The sequence below is a fragment of the Pundamilia nyererei genome, unplaced genomic scaffold, assembly GCF_000239375.1.
Source record: "Pundamilia nyererei isolate P.nyererei 1_Seehausen unplaced genomic scaffold, PunNye1.0 scaffold00795, whole genome shotgun sequence".
NCBI lineage: Eukaryota > Metazoa > Chordata > Actinopteri > Cichliformes > Cichlidae > Pundamilia > Pundamilia nyererei.
Window position 1 is genome coordinate 39,284 of NW_005188196.1, and position 21,290 is coordinate 60,573.

The 21,290-nt window shown below is 39.3% G+C and overlaps 2 protein-coding genes across 2 annotated transcripts; both read left to right on the forward strand.

Moving 5' to 3' along the window:
- The first annotated feature begins 619 nt into the window (after positions 1 to 619).
- Positions 620 to 10,215, forward strand: LOC102198983 (zinc finger protein 135-like). Its single transcript, XM_005754977.1, has 3 exons — positions 620 to 791; positions 3,006 to 3,264; positions 6,613 to 10,215. The coding sequence occupies exons 2-3, from the start codon at positions 3,021 to 3,023 to the stop codon at positions 7,596 to 7,598; spliced, it is 1,230 nt and encodes a 409-aa protein (XP_005755034.1). The 5' UTR covers positions 620 to 791; positions 3,006 to 3,020; the 3' UTR covers positions 7,599 to 10,215.
- A 2,081-nt stretch (positions 10,216 to 12,296) lies between these two features.
- LOC102199552 (uncharacterized) lies at positions 12,297 to 20,348 on the forward strand (the record flags this gene model as incomplete). Its single annotated transcript, XM_005754978.1, has 7 exons — positions 12,297 to 12,640; positions 14,784 to 15,045; positions 15,376 to 15,553; positions 15,683 to 15,909; positions 19,165 to 19,320; positions 19,662 to 19,870; positions 20,171 to 20,348. Coding segments are annotated over exons 2-7 (1,195 nt in total), but the record flags the coding sequence as incomplete, so codon positions are not given.
- Between the last annotated feature and the right edge of the window lie 942 nt (positions 20,349 to 21,290).

Sequence of the window (21,290 nt, forward strand, 5' to 3'; positions counted from 1 at the left end):
TAGAGGACACTTGTCTCTCCCATCTTTCCCATGGTCCCTTAACGCAGCATCAGTGTTACAGGTTGTGACTCCGGTGAACAAATTGACACAGTGTGATATTACACATATTTAAATCTCTCTTTACTGATGATGTTGAAGCTGCCGAAGGCACAGTGAAGTTTTTACACTGAGGTTAACAACTGAAATTTGAAAACCAAGAATGCACAACACAAGAGGTTGCCTTCATCCTGCTAACAGGGATGGAGAGGAAGGTAAAGCATTGCACCTTAGTTTGTCCATACATTTGACAATTTGCCATGTATTTAGGACAAGTCCTTTATAATAAAGGTTACATTATAATAAAGTGCACTGTGTCATAAAACATAACATATAAACATTTCTACTAAAATATGCAGCAGAAAGGCAAATATGCATTTTTTTTAGTCATAATTACACTCAAACACCGTAGCAAAAGTCAATTTAGTACGTCCTATGTTCTATATATCCTTTTTATTGGATTTATTCTATATGCTGCCGTGAAAAAAGGTTGCTGTCGAAAAGAGCTTTGAAGCACAAAAATGCAGGACTTTTTTGTGTAGGGAGGGCAGCAACACACCTTTGATGGGTCTAGTCTGCTGTAAATGCAATAGAAGAAGGAAAGCGGAAGTGACGCGACTCTTACTATTTAGCAGCGTCTTCAGTGTCCGAGAGTTTAAGGAGAGACGAACTGCAGCCGAAGAAATCTCGGAAATTGAAAAGACATCAGTGAAGAGATCAGCAGACTGTTGGATATCCGAGATAAAGTCACACAGGTGTGTAAAACGGCGTCAATGAGCTAACGCGGGAATACGACTCCTGTAGGACCCTGATCAGAGCTCAGTTTGCAGGCTCAGATCTCAAACCAGCAAGGAGCTACGAGCTGTGTATAATAGGAATAACACAAGTTTCTCTCGCTCTCTTTTTAATGAAAACCTTTCAGCCCGAAGTTCAGTGAGACACGGGAGGGGCGTGACTAGTAAAAAGGCGGCTTTACACGTTTAAATCAAAGATACGTACAGAGAAAGTGGGGCAGGTCCAGATAGTCCTGAAATACCTCCTATTATGTCTCCTTATTCTAGCTACTTTTCCTCGACCTTGAAGGAAAGCGTAACGAGGCCGATTAAAGGTGTGAATGAGAATTAATAAGCACTTTAAAAGAGAAGCACAGTTCAGAGAGCTGCAGTGACTCCAGACTGTGCAAGAGATGGACTACAAAACCCGCAGCTGGGTTCTTATAAACGAGGTTAACAGGGGGTTCAATATTCGCCATTTCAGCAATGTTTCTGTTATGTATTCAATAAATTAGAATGCTGTATATGTATACATCTATACTTATATTTAATAGTCCTTTATTTATCCAGGTAAAAAATCTAATTTCAAAGAGAGTCCTGGCATCATGGCAGCAAAACTCAAAAAACATGTACCACATAAGCACATAACAATTAAATCAAATACAATATCCTGTACAAACATGTGAAAAATATAGAGTAACAGATCATTAAGAGCAACCAGTCTAGACCAGTTAATGGCACTTGCTGGGTTCCCCCTAGACTCTATAAGCAGGGAATTTACCCAATGTGTTGTATAATATGTAATATGTTATGTGATTAGGTAGAGGATCTTAGGGGGTCCTTTTGTCCCTCTCGGGGGACACTCCCACAGGGCTTAAACCTGGAACTCTCCACCATTTGACCCTAGAACTGATGAAGCTTCTCGGATGAGAGGTGAAACGTCTTCAAGCAACTTAAAGAAGTCCAGACACTTTTCTTTCCAAGCTCCTTAGACTATAATATGTAATATAAATTTATGCAATGTCATTTATGTAAATTTGTATAGATTATATTATATCTTATATACCTATTATGATATGCTATCTTATATTACAATGTGAATTTGAAGAGAAATTTATTTTGACAGTAGTCATAACAGCAATAAAAATAATATATTACTAAAAATGACACCACTGATGGTGAAAAAACAACCACATAACAGCAGTAACCTGTTGTGTATCTCTTATGTGTTTGTGGAGATGTGCATGGCTTCAGCCCCAGGTGTCTGACCAAGGTCAGAAACGGATTCTGGATGTCATTAAATTACAGTTTTTGTTACTCTGGGAGGAAGTTATTCTCTGTAATGTGATGTGTCATTACCCAGAGCTCATGAGCGACTAATGTGGAGATGGATGCGTAGGTGAGGGTGGGACCATAAACTGATGGCTTTGCTTTTACGCTCAGCTCTCTCATCACCACAACAGACATCAATGCACTGATGTCTGTTATCGGAGAGTGGGATTATGTCTGGAACCTATCTCAGCTGTCGTAGTGCAGGAAGCTTGGTACACCCTGGACAGGTCGCCAACCTGATGCAGGGCTAACACACAGAGACAGACAACCATTCTTACTCAGATTCTTGCCTATGGGCAACCAGTCACCAATTAACCTAACCCCACTAACTGCATGCCTTTGAAATATGGGAGGAAGCTGGAGTACCCGGAGAGAACCCACATGTACCACATAAGCGATATGGGATATGTTGTCAAAAAAAGTGTGTAATTGGCACGGGTAGATGCCTCAAAGCTTTGAGTAGAGCACCAAAACTTTCTCTATTATGTTACTCTTGACAGAGTCCTCACCATAAGTGTTTACAGTGGACCTGCACATTTTGCTGTTCCTCAGTAATACTGGTATTTGATGAAACATGGCAGAACTTAAATGAACTGTCTTTTCAGTTGTGCACACTGACTGAGCTAATAATGTGAAGATAAATCCAAATGAGAATATTGCAGCTGAAAGCTTTTCACTGCTGTTGCAGTACTCGTTAATACAAAAACCCTGTAAGATGTATCTCACAAATATTTATAAAAAACAATCTTATCATTCCTCCACTTTATTTATCGTTTTCATATTTTGTCTCAAAACATTTGTCACATTTGTGTTTCCCTGTCATCTCATTAGTAACCTTTTTGTTGTGTCCGTTTGTCCCTCAAGACCTCCCACAACAACATGAAGTGTGAGGAAGAGGAGGGTCTGGATGACCAGCAGGTCTGTAACCAGGAGAGAAATTCCAGTCTGAACAAGCAGAGCCCAGAGCTCCCACAGATTAAAGAGGAACAGGAGGAAGTCTCCACCACTCAGGATGTAGACTCGCTTGTAGTGAAGCAGGAGGCTGAAGGAATCATCGTCTGGACTGGGGAAGAGCGGCTCAGACTACTGGATACAATCTGGAAATGTGAAAAACATGACAAAGGCATGTAATATTCTTAGTAAAAACAAATATGACTCGTGTAGGATTCCAAACGAGACACCAAATTACTTTTACTTTTAGAGGTAAAGGATGAATTTAAGAGCCAAATGCAAGTATCATTATACCTCTATTATTATACCTTTCCTAAGCTAACTCTATACTTTCTATCAGTCAGCTGATAAACTGACTTAAATTCTTAGACTGAAGAGGTGAGACTAGATTTTAATGCAGCATTTTGTCCAAACTGAATACAATTCTTTGCTTACTGAAGCTGAATCATTTTTAAATTCTTTATATTTACCCACAAATGTTGCTAAAAGTTTAGAAAGAAACAATCTGGAGAATGTAAATAATGGTACAACCCAAAAAATAACATAAAATGGAACTTAATTTATTCCCAGTTAGATGTTTGTGCTCAGTAAACAGAGATGGGCAATAACACGTTACTATAATCCGATTACTTTTTCAAGTAATCAAGTAAGGGATTACTATTGCAAAAAAGGTAATTAGATTACTGTTACTTTACCGTAAGCACGCTGCGTTACTGCGTTACTATAACCGTGATTTATTTATTTATTTTTTTGCAAGAGTGTCTCATGACAATGACGTAAGCGAGTGTGACGTTTGTGGCAACAGCTGTGTGCAGATCAACAATGGATAATATATCGAGTGCAGGAGAGAGTATGAGCATGCAGCGTTTGAAACGTGGAAGTATTGACCTTACTTACTAAAAAGTGACAAAAACATTAGCATACGCTTTGCACTGCGTGGGAAGAAAACTTCTTTTTACAGCGAAAAAACCCCATAAACTTCCAAGAAAGCACCCAGTACACTACCACGTAATGGGAAATTCAGAGAAACTCGCAGATTCTTCCACTGACCGCTGCGGCACACCTGCACCACTTGCATTTATTTGAAAGACTCAGTGCAAACACAAAAAATATTATATTTTTATGTGCTGGAATGTGCAGAAAATAGGTTTAAATGTTAAAACAATTTTTTTCCAGTCAGATAATGTTGAATATAATTTAAATTTTGCTTGATGCATAAAGTTAAAAGATTAAAACTAATAAAACAAGTTTTAAAAAGAGACTTTTCCTTTTGATTACATTTTGTATGATGGATTATGCAGAAAAAGTAGAATTGGGCTGAAAGATCTATCGCTTTATCACCTATTCAGGTTGTAAATCATGTTTTTAAAAAGTAACTAAGTAATTAATTACTTTTGAAAATAAGTAATCAGTAAAGTAACAGGATTACTTTTTGGGGAAGTAGTCAGTAATTAGTTACTGACTACTTTTTTTCAAGTAACTTGACCAACACTGTCAGTAAACATAGTAAAAACATTGTTACTGCCTTGAAAACTCCAAGGATAGGAAATGTAATTCCAGCGAAAATAGGACAAGATTCAAATATTTTAATAACAAACAATAAAATATTATGTTGCGTAGATAAATATTTTTTGTTTAATTCATCTTTTAACTTTTGAATTTTTGTTCAAAATTATTTTATTTTTTTTGGAGTTAGTTTTATTCAAGTAAAACATCATTCAGTTTTGGTCATAATTTAGACATTTAAATTGTTTTAGTCTAGTTTAAGTTAACTAAATATCATAAAACTTTCATAGACAAAATCTAAAGTGGATTTAATTGACTAAACAATAAAGTGGTTTGTTGGGTTTTTACTGAAGAGTGTTGCTCCACATGGTTTGCAAAGCATCTTATTTTCATTGACATTATATCTGAAATGTCTCTGTGCATGTACTCTTCTCTGCTTCCTAAATGTTGAGATTTCGTCACATTTTGATTAGAAACTGGAGGTATGGGAGTTGGCTAAACCCACTCTCCGAACCTACCAGGTGCAGATTAAATGTGCACATCTAACGTCACTGCACAAGAAGATTACTTCTGATTGGATCACTTACAAACTTGTCCAGCCTTTCTAAACAAATGACATTGTTCTGATTGGATTGGAGAGCATTCACACTGTGTGCATAAATGCTTAACAGCTCTTTCATGTGGTGAACAAAATATGGGTTTGATCACTGCGTGCTGTAATGTGATCATATGCCTCCATCTTGACAGTGTAAAACTTTAGGTTCTGCAGCTCTTGGAATAAATATAAAATTTTCACCAAGTGCTATTTTATATCTATTTAATCAAATACAAAAATGTATATTTCTAAATATAATCATAGTAGTCCTAACCAACTGGTATAGTAGTGGTGGACAAGCAGAGGACAATGGCCATAGTAATAAAGGTAGATAATACTAAGTGATAGCAACATCAGGATGAAGGAGAACGAGAAGCTTTGAGAAGCTGAAACATTGGTCTCAGTGGTAATGGAAGCACTCTGTGCAGTGACCTTCAAGCTAGGCGAGTGGCTCCCCGGAACAACATCCAAGATCTCTGTCCAGAACAATGCAGTCAAACATTGTTAGAACAGCGTATTTTGGCCATATCATAATTGTATGCATATTTTTAAACTTTGAGCTGTATAAACTTGAGTGCTTATTGGACTTAAGCATATCAGGTGATGTTTATTTGCGTAATGAGTGAAGGCGTGGTCTAAGGATGTCACCACTTTATAGAAATATGTGCATAATTTTTAGGCAGCTTCTCTTCCTCAGGCAAAATGGGCCAAAAGAGAAATTTAAAAGACTCTTAAAACTCAAAAAATGTGTACGGTCTTTCAGAGGGATGCAGCACTTTTGAAATTGCTCAAATATTGGGGCGTGACCACAGGACCATCAAACATTTTGTTGCAATTAGCAAACGGCATCGGAATAAATGTATCGAGGCAAAAACACACAAATTAACTGCCAAAGATTTTTTTTTTTTTTTTTTTAGAAGGCACTTTCTTCAAGCAGTGGTACGGGAAAAATTTGCATCTTTCAAGAAGACCATGAATTTTATGCAGGACAATCGCATGCATCGAAGTATTCCACTGAATGGCTAGCCTTAAGGATGAAAAAATAATGACGTGGCCCCCTTCCTCACCAGACCTAAAGCCTATTGAGAGCCTGTGGGTCCTGCTTAAATGGGAGATTTACAGGATGGGAAAACAATACACCTCTCTGAACAGTGTCTGGGATGCTGTGGTTGCTGCTGCACAAGCGGTTGGTCATCAACAGATTAAGACGCTGACAGACTCCATGAATTGTGAAGGGTTATGACAGCTATTGAAAAGAAGGGTGGTTATATTGGTCACTGATTTTTATTTATTTATTTATTTATTGACACGGCAGAAATGTTTATATGTAAATTTTGAGTTGTTTTATTATTTTCATATGTTTAAAGTGAAAATAATCTTTTATCAGATGCGTTTTTTCTATTATGTTTGTCCCTTCAGACTTCCTGCAACAACATGTCTGTAAGCAAGAGGAGGATCTGGATGACCAGCAGGTTTTTAACCAGGGGGGCAACTTGAGTCTTGACCAGGAGGACCCAGAGCTTCCACAGATTAAAGAGGAACCAGAGGAACTCTGCACTAGTCAGGTGCTTGTGCTGAAGGTCGAGACTGATACCTTTATGGTGACTTCTACTTATGAGGAACCTGAACCAAACAGTGACCAGCTTCTTTCTTACAACTCTCCTGAACCAGAAAGTCGAGATGAGGATGAAAGTGAGCATGTAGACTCAGGATCAAATAGAAATGCAAAGCCTGAGAAGAGAGGACATCACAGAAACAGTAACACAGCAGACAGCTGTCCTGTGTCAGAGAGTCAGTGTGAAACTGACACAAGTAAAAAGTCTTTAAAATGTGACACTTGTGGAAAAACCTTTGAATATAAATACAAACTGACAAAACACCAGAGAGTCCACACAGGTGAGAAGCCACATTCTTGTAGCACTTGTGGAAAAATTTTTAGTTACATGTCTGCGTTAAAAACTCACATGAGAAGTCACACAGGTGAGAAGCCATATTCTTGTAGCATATGTGGAAAAATATTTAGTTACCTGTCTGCATTAAAAACTCACATGAGAAGTCACACAGGTGAGAAACCACATTGTTGTAGCACATGCGGGAAAAGGTTCAGTGATCTGATGAACTTGAAATCTCATATAAGAGTCCATACTGGTGAGAAGCCATATTCCTGTAGCACCTGTGGAAAAAGATACAGTGATAGGACGAACTTGAAAACTCACATGAGAATTCACACAGGTGAGAAGCCATATTCCTGTAACCTCTGTGGTAAAAGATACAGTGATAGGACAAACTTGAAAACTCACATGAGAACGCACACAGGTGAAAAGCCATACTTCTGTAGCGCCTGTGCGAAAAGATTCACTTATAGGATACAGTTGAGAAGACACATGAAAATCCATGTTGGTTAAAAGCTTCCTTCTTAGATAATGTTTGAAAGCTGTTAGGTGGAACAGTTTAATAGTGGAGCACATGTTCATGAGGAACCAAATCACTTCAAAGCCTGAAGGAAGGGCTCATACCATTTTTAGGTCAATATGGTATATATCATGTCTAGAATAGTAATTAACTCTACTCTCTGAATTGTTTATTCCAATTGTTAGCCTTTTTTTGTATAAGGAAAACACTGATTTTACAGCCATCCATCCCTTTTATGGCACTTTTCCAGGGCCAAATGTTAGGGCACGCAGTCTAGGCAGAGAATTATAGACATCACTCATCCTGACAACCTGCTTCAGCTCATTTGGGGGACACCAAGGCATTAGGTTCTAGGTTAGCGATAATACATAATTTCTGTAGTGTGGCCCGGGTCTGCCCTTGGGCCCCTTTGTGTTGGAACACCTCACCTAGGAAAAGCTCAGGAGGCATCCTATTCAGATGTCTGAGCCACCTCAATTGGCTGCATGCCACATTATTTTTATTATTTAAGTCGTGTACATAGAACAAGATACAAAGCCTTAAAACGTGTTAAAAACACAACAGCCTTGATAAACATGGAGCAGTTAGGATCTAAAAGCAGGGTTCATCACGTCATCACTTAAAGACCAGATGACAACAAGCCAGATACCCCATGCTCCTATGAGGATAAAGGGCTGGACCTGAACCTGTGGTTCAATTAACACAGTCATTTCTCTTGTACCCTGGCATAGATCTTTCCAGGAGTCAGAATAATGTGTTGCCTCTGTAATTGGAGCACATCTTCCAGTCCCCCCTTCTTAGGCTACCACTCCAGTCAGAGTTGTAGCCTTAGATTGAAAAAGCAGAGAGGTGTGTCAGCCAAGAAAGTGCCACAACATTCAGAGTGTTGAGAAACTCATGGTGAATCTCATCCACCCCAGCAGCCCTGCCACCAAGGAGTTGTTTAACTACCTCAATGACCTCAGCCCCAGTTACGGGCAAGTCATCCCCCTAGTTTCCAGACTCTACTTCATGTACAGAAAGCATGTCAGTGGGATTCAGAAAATCCTTCAGGTTGTCTATTTCTTGTTTCCTCAGTTCAAGTCAGCAGCACCCCACCCATACTATACACCATATGAGTACAGCACCACTTTGCCCTCCTGAGTCACTTGGTAGTTTGCCAGAATCTCTTTGAGGGAGATCAAAAGTCTTGTTTCATGGATTAACCAGACTCCTGCACCAGAGATTTTGTTTCAGCTTCTTCCAGAGCCACACTCTGCTTGGCCCAGTGGAATCTGTTTCCTTTGGAATCCCACAGGATAACCACAGGAGCTCTTTCAGTTTGACAACTCCCTTCATCTTGGTTATTCACCATCTGTTCAGGGATCACCCCATAACAGGCAACTCCCAGCCATAGCTCCGTGCAGGTGCCTCAACAGTGAAGGTGCAGAACATGGTCCACTCAGACTCAATGTGCCCAGGCTTCCTCAGAAAACTGCTACTTGATCCATCTCACCACCAGGTGGTGATCAGTTGGCAGCTCTGTTCCTCTATTCACTCATGTGTCCAAGACCACCAATAAAACATTGACAAAATCTATCCTTGACCTTTGACCTGGGGTGTCCTAGTACCACATGCACTTATGCGAATAACTTATGCTCAGACATGGTGGTTGGCACAAAAGTCCAGTGACAAAACATCACAAAAAAATCACACCCCTCTAATGTTCATGTCTACATGATATTGCACACTAAAGTCTAAAAATAGGAAAATAAATTGTCCAGATGTGTCACTTTCCAGCACCCCACCTACTGACTTTAATAAAGCTGGATATTCTGAACTGTCATTCACCTATAATCAGGACCAGGACCTGTTCCCTGACCCAAAGGTGCAGGGGAAAAGACACACTCGTCCACTGGGAAAACCCTATTGTACAGACAGTGAACTTGGTGGGATATTAGTATACCCATCCCTGCCTGTTGCCTTTCTGTGTATGGGGAATCTAGAGTTTGGAAGAGTCTGGAACATCTCCAGAGCCTGAGCCATGCATTCAGGTGAACCTTACTATGTCTATATCCAGTCCCTCTCAATCTCATGCACTAGCTCAGATTTATGTCCTACCAGAGAGGTGACATTCTATTTGTCAACTTCAGTTTTCCTACCATGAGCCAGGGTTACAACTCCTGGAGCCTCTGCCCTTCACTGCGACCCAAAATGCATTGCACCCGCCCTCTACAGTGCTTTCTGCAGGTGCGGAGTCTGCAAGAGCCCCATGGGTTAAGGTGTGCCCACCAGGTGTTCTCTCTTAAGCCTCCTCCCTAGGCCTGGCATAGGGATAGGCACCAGTATCCATGTCCTGGGCAGGGTGACCTGGTCCCTTGTTTTTCCTTGCTTCAAAGGGGTCACCTAAATCGCTCATCGCTGGCCCCTCACACAGGAACAATTTGCCTGGGAGACCCTACCAGGGCCAAGCCTCTGACATCATAGCCACTGTGATCACTGGGACAAACAAGCCCGGCTAATTTTACATTTGTCTGTATTTGTACTTTTGTTATTCTTTTAAGTTGTAGAGGTGATACTAAAAACATATAAAACAGCTTAAAACAGCTGTACATTGAAGTTCTTAATCGTTTTCACTAAACTAAGCTTTGTTGAACAAAATAAAGCATGAATTTTATTTGGCTTGTTGCTTTTGTTTAATAGCCTAGATTTCTCTGTCATTCAATAAAGAGGTTTTACTACACAGGAGTAGAAGCTGTAAATTGACACACACAAGACAAATAATATCGAGTCATTATCAATTCATATGTTGTGATGTAGGCTTAAATTTCAATATGCACTTAAAAGTTATGTTTATAAAGTTTACATAAAACCTTAAATAAATCTTTTTGAGACCAACTCTTTTTCTGAACTGTGATCTCTAAGACAGGTGTGTCCAAACATTTTGCAAAGAAGGTCAGATTTGGTGAGGTGAAAATGTGTGGGGGCCCACCATTTAGCCTGACATTCTTTGAACCATTAGCATTAAATGCAAATTACGTATTGAAATGTTTTTTTTAATTTGAAAATGGCATAGTTATGTCTTCACATAAACACAAATAAATTCAAACAGGTTTTTATCCACATACAATAAAGAAAAAGTCTATCTGGGGGAAAAAAACTTCAGGAAGATTAAACATATCTGAGTTTGTTTTAAATATTAAATATTATTCACTATTAAATGCTCCCTGTAAACTGCTGGATTCAAAACGTGAGCACAGTACTGTAACAGTGACTGAATCAGTGGATCACTCACTCTTTTCTTTTTTTTAAACTGACAATCAAAGAACAAATATATATTATTTGATTTTGAATTGCCTATCAAAAGGAAATAGTATTTGTTTTGATTATTTCAATTTTAGATTTGGATCAAAAATATGAAATGGAAAAAAGGGCTGCTGGAACAAATTTAATTTTAAAATTCAATTTGTCTGCTTTACGAGACCTGGTTTCATTGTCCATTGAAAAATTAAAGAATTAATGATACACGGATTGAAAAGAGTCTGTGCATATTCAAAATTGGGGTTTTGATCATCAGAAAAAAGAATAGAAGTATGAAATAAATTCGCTGATATTTTAGAATTTATTCACCTCAGAAGACCAAACCAATAGCCTGCATTAATTTGAAGGGTGATACAGAGATCTCAATTACATTGAAAAAGCCAGGTCTTACTCAAAGACAGTGGTTTTATGTTACAGAGGTGACAATCGGTTAGTCTTTATCTCTATTTTAAGAATAATTTCTCACACAGTACTCTGTAGTAGTAGTAGTAGTAATAATAATAATAATAATAATAATAATTTATTATTGCACTTTATTTGTGGGCACCTTTCTAATACTCAAGGTCCTTACAAAGCATAGAAGACAAACTCATTCTCAGGATCATGTTATCTTCGGACTCTACTGCAGAAGAGTATCAAATAAGTTTTTGCAAAATCCACAGAAAGTTACTGCTTGGTTTCTTTAGGAGTATGAAACTGTGATTTACTGTTTACTTCTGTCAGATCAGTAACACCATCTGAGCCGGTTCTAGACAGGCGAGGGGGCAGAGAGAAATGTGAATATTAACAAAACTTTAAAAAGTAGGCCAAGTTACAAAGAAAAAGGCAATAAATCAAGTCTTGAAAAATAAAACTGAAAAATAGAAATACAGAATAAAAAAAAAATCTCCATCCAGATCTTTACAACCAACAACATAAAATCTATCTTAATTAAATGGCCTAATTCTCAAATAAATTTGCAAAATAAAGTATGAATAAAATAAGACATTCATTTCATGGAAACTCAAATTAACAGAGTCACATTAAACGCACATCATTGCCTGCCGTAGCGTTCTTCACAGCTGCACTTCACCTTAAAGGTAGGTTGATAAATTGCATTTAGCTTAACCACAATACTTTCACATGTGTTCTTTATATACCTGAGTCCAGCTTCAAGGCGGTGGCAAGAGTCAAAACCTGCGGTCCACCCACTTTAGGCACAGTCCGTGTTGAGCGTTACTTCCGCTACACCAAGTTTAAAACAAAGTCCCGCAACTAAAGGAAAAATTAAAAAAATATTTAAAACAAATACAAAATTAAAACATTAAAATAATTCACTGTCAGTTACATTGTGACGATAGAGATTGGCTGCATAACTTTGCTCTGCTCTGATTTGCATACTAACAGTGCTGGGGTGAGTGGGGCAGCCTGCGCACAGAGCACGGAGGGAAACAACTAACAAGACATGAAACCCATTATCTCATCATTATCTTTATGAGACCCGCGATGTAAAATGAGACAGTGCTTAAGTTGAATTATTGGGAGGGCGCTAGTACAAGTTTCCGACTAGCCTGCCGGAAACACAATGAAGAAGAAGAAGAAGAAGACAAACGGAAGTGACGCGGTGTTATCGCTGTTCGGCGCAGTAGAATTTACGGAGAGACTTGGTGCAGCAGGCGATGAAATCTAAAACCTTACTAAAGCTCGATGAAGAAATCATCCGTGAATGCAGACTATTGGATATCTGAGATAACAGGTATGTAAAACTGTCACGTTAAAAGATCCTCTACGAAACGTGTATCCTACGTCTTTCCCTGCAGGACTTATGAACGACAACCACTGGTAAAAAAAGAACGCTTGAGCACAAAGGCGGGAGTTTTAAAGAAAAGCGAAGATATGTTTTTAGATTTACTCACCGTCTACTATGGCGTTATTTTTGTGCCGCTCGTCTGAGCGCACGTAAAAAGAATTTGCCAGCACGAGTGTTGCATTTTGAGGATAAACTTTTTTTGAGCGAAGAAAGGCTAACTTTTAGCGAACAAAATTCACTGCTGCGTGCAAAAACGTATTTCAGTGTTTGCTTTTATCCATTTACACAGCCCCTCGCTCAGTATTTGCTTTTGCTCAGATCTCTGCGGACCTGCAGATCTGTAAGGCCAAGGGACTGTGCGCACCGCGCTCCCCCAATAACAGGAAGTAGTGTGGAGACAAAGCACGCAACGGAATTGAAAACGTAGAAAAAGAGAAAAAAAAACATTTGTTTTTACCCAGTTACATAATTTACATTTCGCCATTTGTGTGTGTGTGTGTGCGTGCGCGCGCGCGCGCGCGTCACACACATGTGTGAAGGGGTTGTATTGTGATGTGGGTATGTGGGGTAAACGACTATCTTTGAGCAGAAATGTCTAAACCGGTGAGGTGATTTCAGTAGGCACATGATGGGCTGAGCCAGGGTCTCCCAATGCTTTCACACAAAATCTCTTATGATAATGACCCATAGCCTTTTTTTTTCACACCATGGCTTGTCAATGATCATTGACTCACTTAAGTAGTCCCTAAAGTGGGTCAACGATCCTCTTAATGGACAGCTCCCACTAGGTTTTAAATACCTGGGACTAAGGCTGGGCCATATCATACCATTCACGGTAATACTGGTATAATGTTGGGCAACGTTAAGAAGCTGCAACTGAATTCTGGTTGTGTTTACTGACCTCGAAACGATTTTATGTGGTACACGGCGCTCGAAAATGTGTCAAATGTTTTAGTACAACTTTGCTAAGCTATGAACCCGCACCGCTTGATGGATTGTTGAAGCATTACGGCATCGTAGGCAGGAGCCTTGTGGAGTGATACGTACTGTGCTTCACAATGGGCGATGTATTGAGTTTTAAAATATATCGATATATTTTTATATGAGATGTGACAATATCGTTTATATCAATGTAGTCTATGTTACTTGAGCCGCAAGTTTGGCTCTCTTAGGGCTGGGCGATATGGCATAAAATCCATATTGCGGTACTCCATCCCCTTCAGGTCCCAAAGTCAAAGGAACACTGAGAGTTAAAAACAGTCTAAATTCTTTCATCTTTAATAAAATGATCAGCGTTGCTGCTTTACCGGGTGTAACAATTAAGTTACACCATGAAAACAGAAGTTATTAAATTTAACGGAGTTACAAGTTAACTGGAAGTTAGCTCGCTAGTTTCCACCTAAACATGACATACCATGTTCTGACTGAGAGATTTTTGAAACTAATTAAAACGTACAGCTCTGCTACCACTTCCAACATAACTGAAGACAGAAAACTAAGCATTATTATTTAATAAATGCTGATAATTTATTTCTGAGTATTTATTTCTTGTACATCTATGCTGTATGTTAATAAAAGTGCCTGTGTGAGATTTGGGACACAGTTTTGACTAAGAACTCTCTTTTTGTTCTTACTTTATGGCTTTAAAAAATATCGAGATATATATATCGCCATCCAGCTAAAGAATATCGAGATATGAATTTTGGGTCATATCGCCCAGTCTTACTTGAACATAATATTACCGTATTGTGTCTGTATCACCTCTTTTTGCGTTTTGTGGATATTATACATGGTTATGCTGAGGATATGTCGGCTAATTTCCACTGGAAATGCCTTTTGGTGAAACTGTCAGCAAGGAATTTGCATTTGCACTGTTAAATTTTTATATAACTTTAATGCACATAAAAACAGCTGCTTGTTTAAGTGAAAATACATTGATGGGTTTTGGTTTTTGGTTTTTTTGGCACTAATAAAGTTGTGAGCAACATGCTCACAGTGTACAGACTTGCTAGAATATATTTGCTCAGATGTGCCTTCACATCTGTCATCATATTAGTAACCTTCTTGTTATGTCCCCTTATCATTTAAGATCCCCTACAGCAATATGAAGTGTGAGGAAGAGGAGAGTCTGAATGACCCGCAGGTCCATAACCAGGAGAGGAACTTTGGTCTGAGCGAGGATGGTCCAGAACCACAGATTAAAGAGGAACAGGAGGAAGTCTGCACCGGTCAGGAAATAGCGAAGGTTATAGTGAAGCAGGAGTCTGAAGAAATCTTCGTCTGGACCGGGAAAGAGCGGTTCAGAGTCCTGGATAACATTTGGAAACGTGAGGAAGACTTGCACTGCACAGGTATATAAAACTTAAAACAATCTTAATAGGGAAAATATAATTGATGTAGGATCATGTAGTGGATATATAGTGCATTTACCTCTTGGTTGAGCCCAGGCTCATAGTCAGGCTCACCTTAACCCGAGAACGCTTTTTCACTGTTTACAACAGTGTGTGAAATATACTGACTACACTTATACAGTTTTAACAAAATATTGAGCCAGCAGGCACGGCCCCTTCTGCTTATTGTGTTATGACAAAAATTTACATTATTGGGACCCAAGCAGACCTTAGAAAGCATTAGAAATATACAGCCCAAACTCACCACAGACTTTTTGCACTCTCCCACAGGTCCGCACACACACGATATTATCAAACTAGAAGAAAATGGACCCCTCAAACACGAAGATTCTGACTCTGTAACAGTGCCGGACGAAGATGGGTTTTCTGTCCACTCCTCTGGGCTGGACTCTGCTGATAGTGATGATGAAACTGACTTGAGTGAAGAAATGTATCCGTACTATGACACGTACGTATACATTTATGAAATATTGTTTGTTTCTGAGTTAGAGAAAATAACTATGCAGCATTAAATATACATCATTATATTATTCTCATGGTGAATTCTTCTAACATTGTGCAACTTCTTTGTGTGAAGTGATGATGATTATGAGGAGGAAGAAGAAGAAGAAGAAACCGAAGCCGCCACTACTCTGGATGGAGGCAGAAGAAGATTAAGGAGTCAGAGGAGTTGGCCTTCAGCAAACAAAGCCAAGCGCTCTAGGTCAGAGCCACTCTCTGGTGATGCAGCTGCCTGGAAAAGTGAAAAGGACCCCGACAACTTGCCACACCCCCTGCCACATTTCCTGCCCACGAGAACGCCAGGTATCCAACTACCTCTTTCAGAGTATCTGACCAATCCATCTCCATCTAAGCTCTTCAAGATGTATTTTAACTGGGCCGCTGTCAAAACACTGTGTGCAAACACAAACAAAAATGCAGCAAAAAATATTGCTGCAGGTAAAAAATTCAAATGGGCTGAGCTCACAGAGGCTGAACTCTATCGCTACATTGGCCTGACACTGTACATGTGGATTCTGAAGCTGCCAAATATCAGGAATTTTTGGCGTGTCAGTTCCATCTTTTATGCGCCGTATCCTAGCAAGGTAATGTCGAGAACCCGGTTCCTCCTCATCACCTGGAACATTCATATGAGTGACCCTGCTGAAGATGAACTCAACGACCGCAAAAAAGGCACCGATGATTATGACTGCCTGCACAGAATACGCCCCCTGTATGACAGTTTGCGGTTAGCTTGCAAAGCGGTGTACCATCCCCAGAAAAACCTCTCTGTGGATGAGCGCATGGTACCGACCAAAGCCAAAACTGCCCTAAAGAAAAACATAAAGCAAAAAAAGAGGTGGATAAAATTTTTTGTGTTGTCTGACAACACGGGGTACATTTTTGACTTCAAGGTTTATACAAGGAAGTCCACTCTGGCAACCGGGAGGGGCCTGTCATTTGATGCAGTGGTGTCTCTCATCAACAAAAACTGCCTGGGATCTGGATATCACATTTACTGTGATAAGTTTTATACCAGCCCAGCCCTGTTCCGCCACCTTCACGACCTGGGGTTCGGAGCATGCGGCACATTTCGGGACACGAGAATCGGCACCCCAAAAACCAAAGATAATTCCTTGACCAAAGAATCTCCAAGAGGGACAGTCAGGTGGATCAGAGAGGGAGCCCTCATTTTCATCAAGTGGATGGACACAAGGGAGGTGAGTGTGTGCTCCACCATGCACACTGCCTTCTCAGGGGACACTCTGAAAAGGATGTGTAAGGTTGGTGGAAAACGCAGAGTAGTCGAGGTGCCGGTGCCATCGGCTGTGAAAGACTACAACAGCTTTATGGTGGGAGCTGACCTGTCAGACCAGCTGATTGGCTACTATTCCTCATGGAGAAAGAGCAGGGCGTGGTATGTGAGGGTGCTATATCATTTCATTGACATTGCTGTAACAAACAGCTACTTAATCAGCAAGGAGCTGTGTGGCAGACTGGAGGAGCAGCCTGTGAAGCACCAGGCCTTCCTGGAACAGCTGATAACTGAGCTCTGTGAGGTTCCCCTACAATTGGTCCCAGAGAGGTATCAGCACATCCCTGTTGCCATTGTTGAAGGGGCATCTGGCCATAATAAAGCCTCAAAGGGGCGAAGGAAGTGCAAACTGTGTCGGAAGTGCACTCCGTTCATGTGTGAGGCATGTAGAGTGGCTCTGTGTGTTATCGTTGACAGGAACTGTCACAAGCTGTATCACAACTCCTTAAAGGGTACTGAAAATTAAGATTTGACTTCATGCTTCTCTGTATACAAGTTTCCCTGACACTTAAAACTTTGATTACTGTTGAAAATTGTTTATTTTGATATATTGTAACTTTGCAAATGTTTCACATGTACATTTTGTTTTAGTTTTTAATGCTGTTAATGCATTTAAAATGATTGCATCTCAAAAATGAAGCTATAAACATACTAGCAATAAATTTCGAGAGCTTCAAAAGGATTCTGTGACAATTTTATTTTTCCATTTGTAATTTTGAGGCACACAGCTATAAAAAAAATTGTATGTAGAAAATTGCATCTTCATAAAAATCTGTTTTTTGGGCTTATTGTACTTTACCCATTTATTAGTTACTAAGAACTTATTACATATTGAATTTGGGAAATGAAGGTTATAATTATGTAGCCAGCTGAAATGGCACATTTCACACAGCATGTAAAAATACAAGGATAAGCTGTAGCAGACTTTATGGGAGATCACAACTTGGAACCCTCTTACCATCTGTAGACCAAAGAACGGATTGGTCTGTAGGCCTGGATTAGTTCCACAAGTTACCATACCAGCGTATGTGAATGACCTTCATAATACTGAAAACCCAGGTTTGAACTTGAAGTTAACTCGATCAGCCTCAAATTTAGCTTCAAAGTACAAACTTGTGATCACAGTATCTGCAGCTTCTGTGTTTTAGTTGATAGTTGCTATGATAACTTTCTTTACCCTTAAAAAAAACTCTGGCAGACTTGGAGTTATCTGAAAATTAAACTTTGTAACAAATTCAAATCATTAAACTAATAAATAATGTCTAAAGATATATTTAATTGATACTATGTAATTTAATTAAGTCAATAGAGGCCCTATGGCATACATACAACGACCAAGAAAAAACAAATGAATTCAGTTTTATTTATTTAGTGCCAAATCATAGTAACTGTTGCCTCAAGGTGGTATATATTGTAAGATAAAGACTCCACAACAATACAGTGAGTGAAAAAGAACGTGCATCATGGAAACCCCCGGTAGCCTAACTGCATATTGCAGAATATCTTAAGGCAGTATGAAGGGTCACGCAATCCAGCCCTAATATTTGATTAATATGCACATTGAAGGACATATACGCTTTGAAAATACCTTCAAGATTCCTCAGTGCAACTAGAGGGCAAGGTAATACCATCCACAGTAATAATCTGGTTTGGTACCAAATTCCTAAGATTTTTAAGGAGCAAGTACAATAACCTCAGTTTTATATGAACTGAGCAGCAGAAAATGCAAGGCCATCTAGGTCTTCATGTCTTTAACACATTCCTGCAGTTTAACAAATTGGTGTGCGTTATGCCATCTTTGCCTTCTAATGATATTGCCTATAGGAAGCATGTAAACAGAATTGGCCGTAGCACAGAACCCTGTGGAACTCTCCAGTTACACGAACAAATTGGAGTCTATTAGAGAGATAGAATTCAAAACACTGAAGCGCTGTAGCTGTTTAAGTAAGTTAAATAACTACAGCATGTTCTAATCACTGTAATAAAATACTATGGCCAATAGTATTGAACGCTGCACTAAGGTGTAGCAGGACATGAGTCCACTGTCAGGGACGAAAGAAGATCATTTGAGACCTTCACTAAAGCCATCTCTGTACTGTGATGGGCTCTGAAACCTGACAAAAAGTCTTCAAATAGGAAATTCCTCTGTAGATGACCGAATCCCCCAGGTATAGTATATTGTAATGTTTAGTGTGTGTGAGGAAATGAACCTTTGTAGATAAATTTTATGTAAGCTTTTATTTTTTAAACATTTTTCTGAACAGCCTCCACCACTTTGCAGTCTGCCTCCCAACCCACTACTAGCAACCATCACGATGCCCTGGCCAGCTACCGGCTCCTTTCACCGCTCCAGCCCAACACACCAACCTACACAACTATACAACCTCCCCAGCAAATAGAGTCTGCGTTGAATAATGAAAGTATGCTTTGATTAAATTAGTTTCATCACAATTTCATTGTAATTTTACCATCGAAACACAAATTTATGTTATTAAATATCATCTTATTTTGATTTTTTAGATTCCAGAGACTCTGTGAGTCAACTTTTAAAAGGCAAATTCTAAAATGTGGTACTTTGAAATTTTACATAGGATTTCATCTACATGCGAAAGGGATAAACTTGTAAACAGTTTGACCTGATTGAACTACTTAAACTTGAAATCAAAATGTGAAGCCATAACTTATGGATATAGTTGTTTTTTTTCTCATCACAATGCTGATCTGGTTTATCACAAGCCAGTTTTATTGTTCTTCTTAACAGATGCAGCCTTCCAAAAACTGCTAACTATGGTGACAGAGCTGACCAGAGAAGTCAGGGACCTCCGTGAGGAGTTCAGAGCCTTCCGTCAATCCTGCAGCAATGAACCTGTTGATGCTGGCGTTTTGCCTCTGGATTTGCCTTTACATAATATGGATGAGCTGAACAATGCAGAGGCAACTCTGCAGTTACCGGAAGCAAATAAAACAATGGTAGGTACTTAAAGCTTATGTAACTTTTGTAACTCAGAACTTTATAAATTGTCCAATTTGGTTCAACTTCTTAAAATTGCCTGCTGCTGTATGTCCTGCTTGAATATACATCAACATGCTATCATCGGAAGATCCAACAAATAGGAATTAACCAAAATATTTCCTATTATCTCTGGAAAATTAAGCATTGGGGAAAAAAAACATTGTCTCTTTCAATTATTTCATATCAACTCACAAGCATATTCATACACATTTAAAACATAAGTCACAATAATTCAATTTTTGAAAATATTTTGATAGGTGAGACGCTTTTCTTTGATTGGAGGGACCACACTGGAGGTGCGAGTCCGTCGTATACTAGCCTATGCCATTACAAATGAGCTGGCCTCTGGACTTAACTGGACTGGGAGAAAAAATAAGGACCAGACCAAGCAAAAAAGAGCATTTAAAGAGACAGTGCTCTGCAAGTGCATCTTTGGTAAGTTTTATTGTTTATTGTAGTTTTATGAGCCTTCAGTGAACCAATAGAGTGGATCAATTGAAGTGCTACATGCATCTGTCATTTCCTGTGTCAGGTCTTTGCTAGATTTTTTTCCTCTTTCTTGAGAACATGACTTTTATGTCCTGTTAACCTGGAGATAGTGTTTTAGGTCTTCCACTTCTTTTGTCCTCCATTTGTTCAGTTTCTTCCCTTTTTTTTAAGGATACCTGGCACACAATGCTAAGACGTGCCAAATTTGCAGCTAATAGCTCTGTGGGAATCACCTTGTTGGTAAAAAAAAATTCTAGTTATGTCCATCACACTGGCATTTTTCATGATTCAGCTTGACAGTTTAATTATGTATTTGGGACCGCTGAATTGGAGTAACAACCAAAAATTTCTTTGGACAAGCCAAGCCGCAAATGCTGAGCTTTCAGCTAACAACACTCAGAGTTTCTTGAAGTCTCTTCACAGGCACCTTAAAGCCCACCAACATCTCACGTTAGCTGATCTCAATAGGTAACATAATAGGGTGAGGCAAGGTCTCACAATGGTTTCACCTGAAACCTCTGCTGATAATGACACACCCTTTTTCACACCTTGATAAAGTCACCTTTCATGTGATGAGATACATGATCATTAGTGGGTTCTTGACCCTCTTAAAGGACTGCTATCACCAGGGTTTTAGTACTTGGGACTCTCCAAAGAATATTGAAAGACCGGAAACTATGACTGCGAACAAAACAAAGTAGTGTGGCACCTTGGAAGCAAAAAATAAATAAATTTGGCAGACTTATTTCTACCTTAGCCCAGTCCTCGTTGAGGGATACAGGAAAATGCTTAGGACAATGTGTGTAATTTCAGGCCCCATGTTTAGTCCTGCAGCCAAGCAGATCATGAAATATACCGGTGAACAAAGTGAGGCAGTAGCTTGCTGAT

Bases quoted from the DNA above. Each gene is read 5' to 3' on its own strand.
- LOC102198983 (XM_005754977.1), top strand. From the start codon at position 3,021: ATGAAGTGTGAGGAAGAGGAGGGTCTGGATGACCAGCAGGTCTGTAAC. The intron at 3,265-6,612 runs GCATGTAATATT...TTGTCCCTTCAG, and splicing joins ATGTGAAAAACATGACAAAG to ACTTCCTGCAACAACATGTC.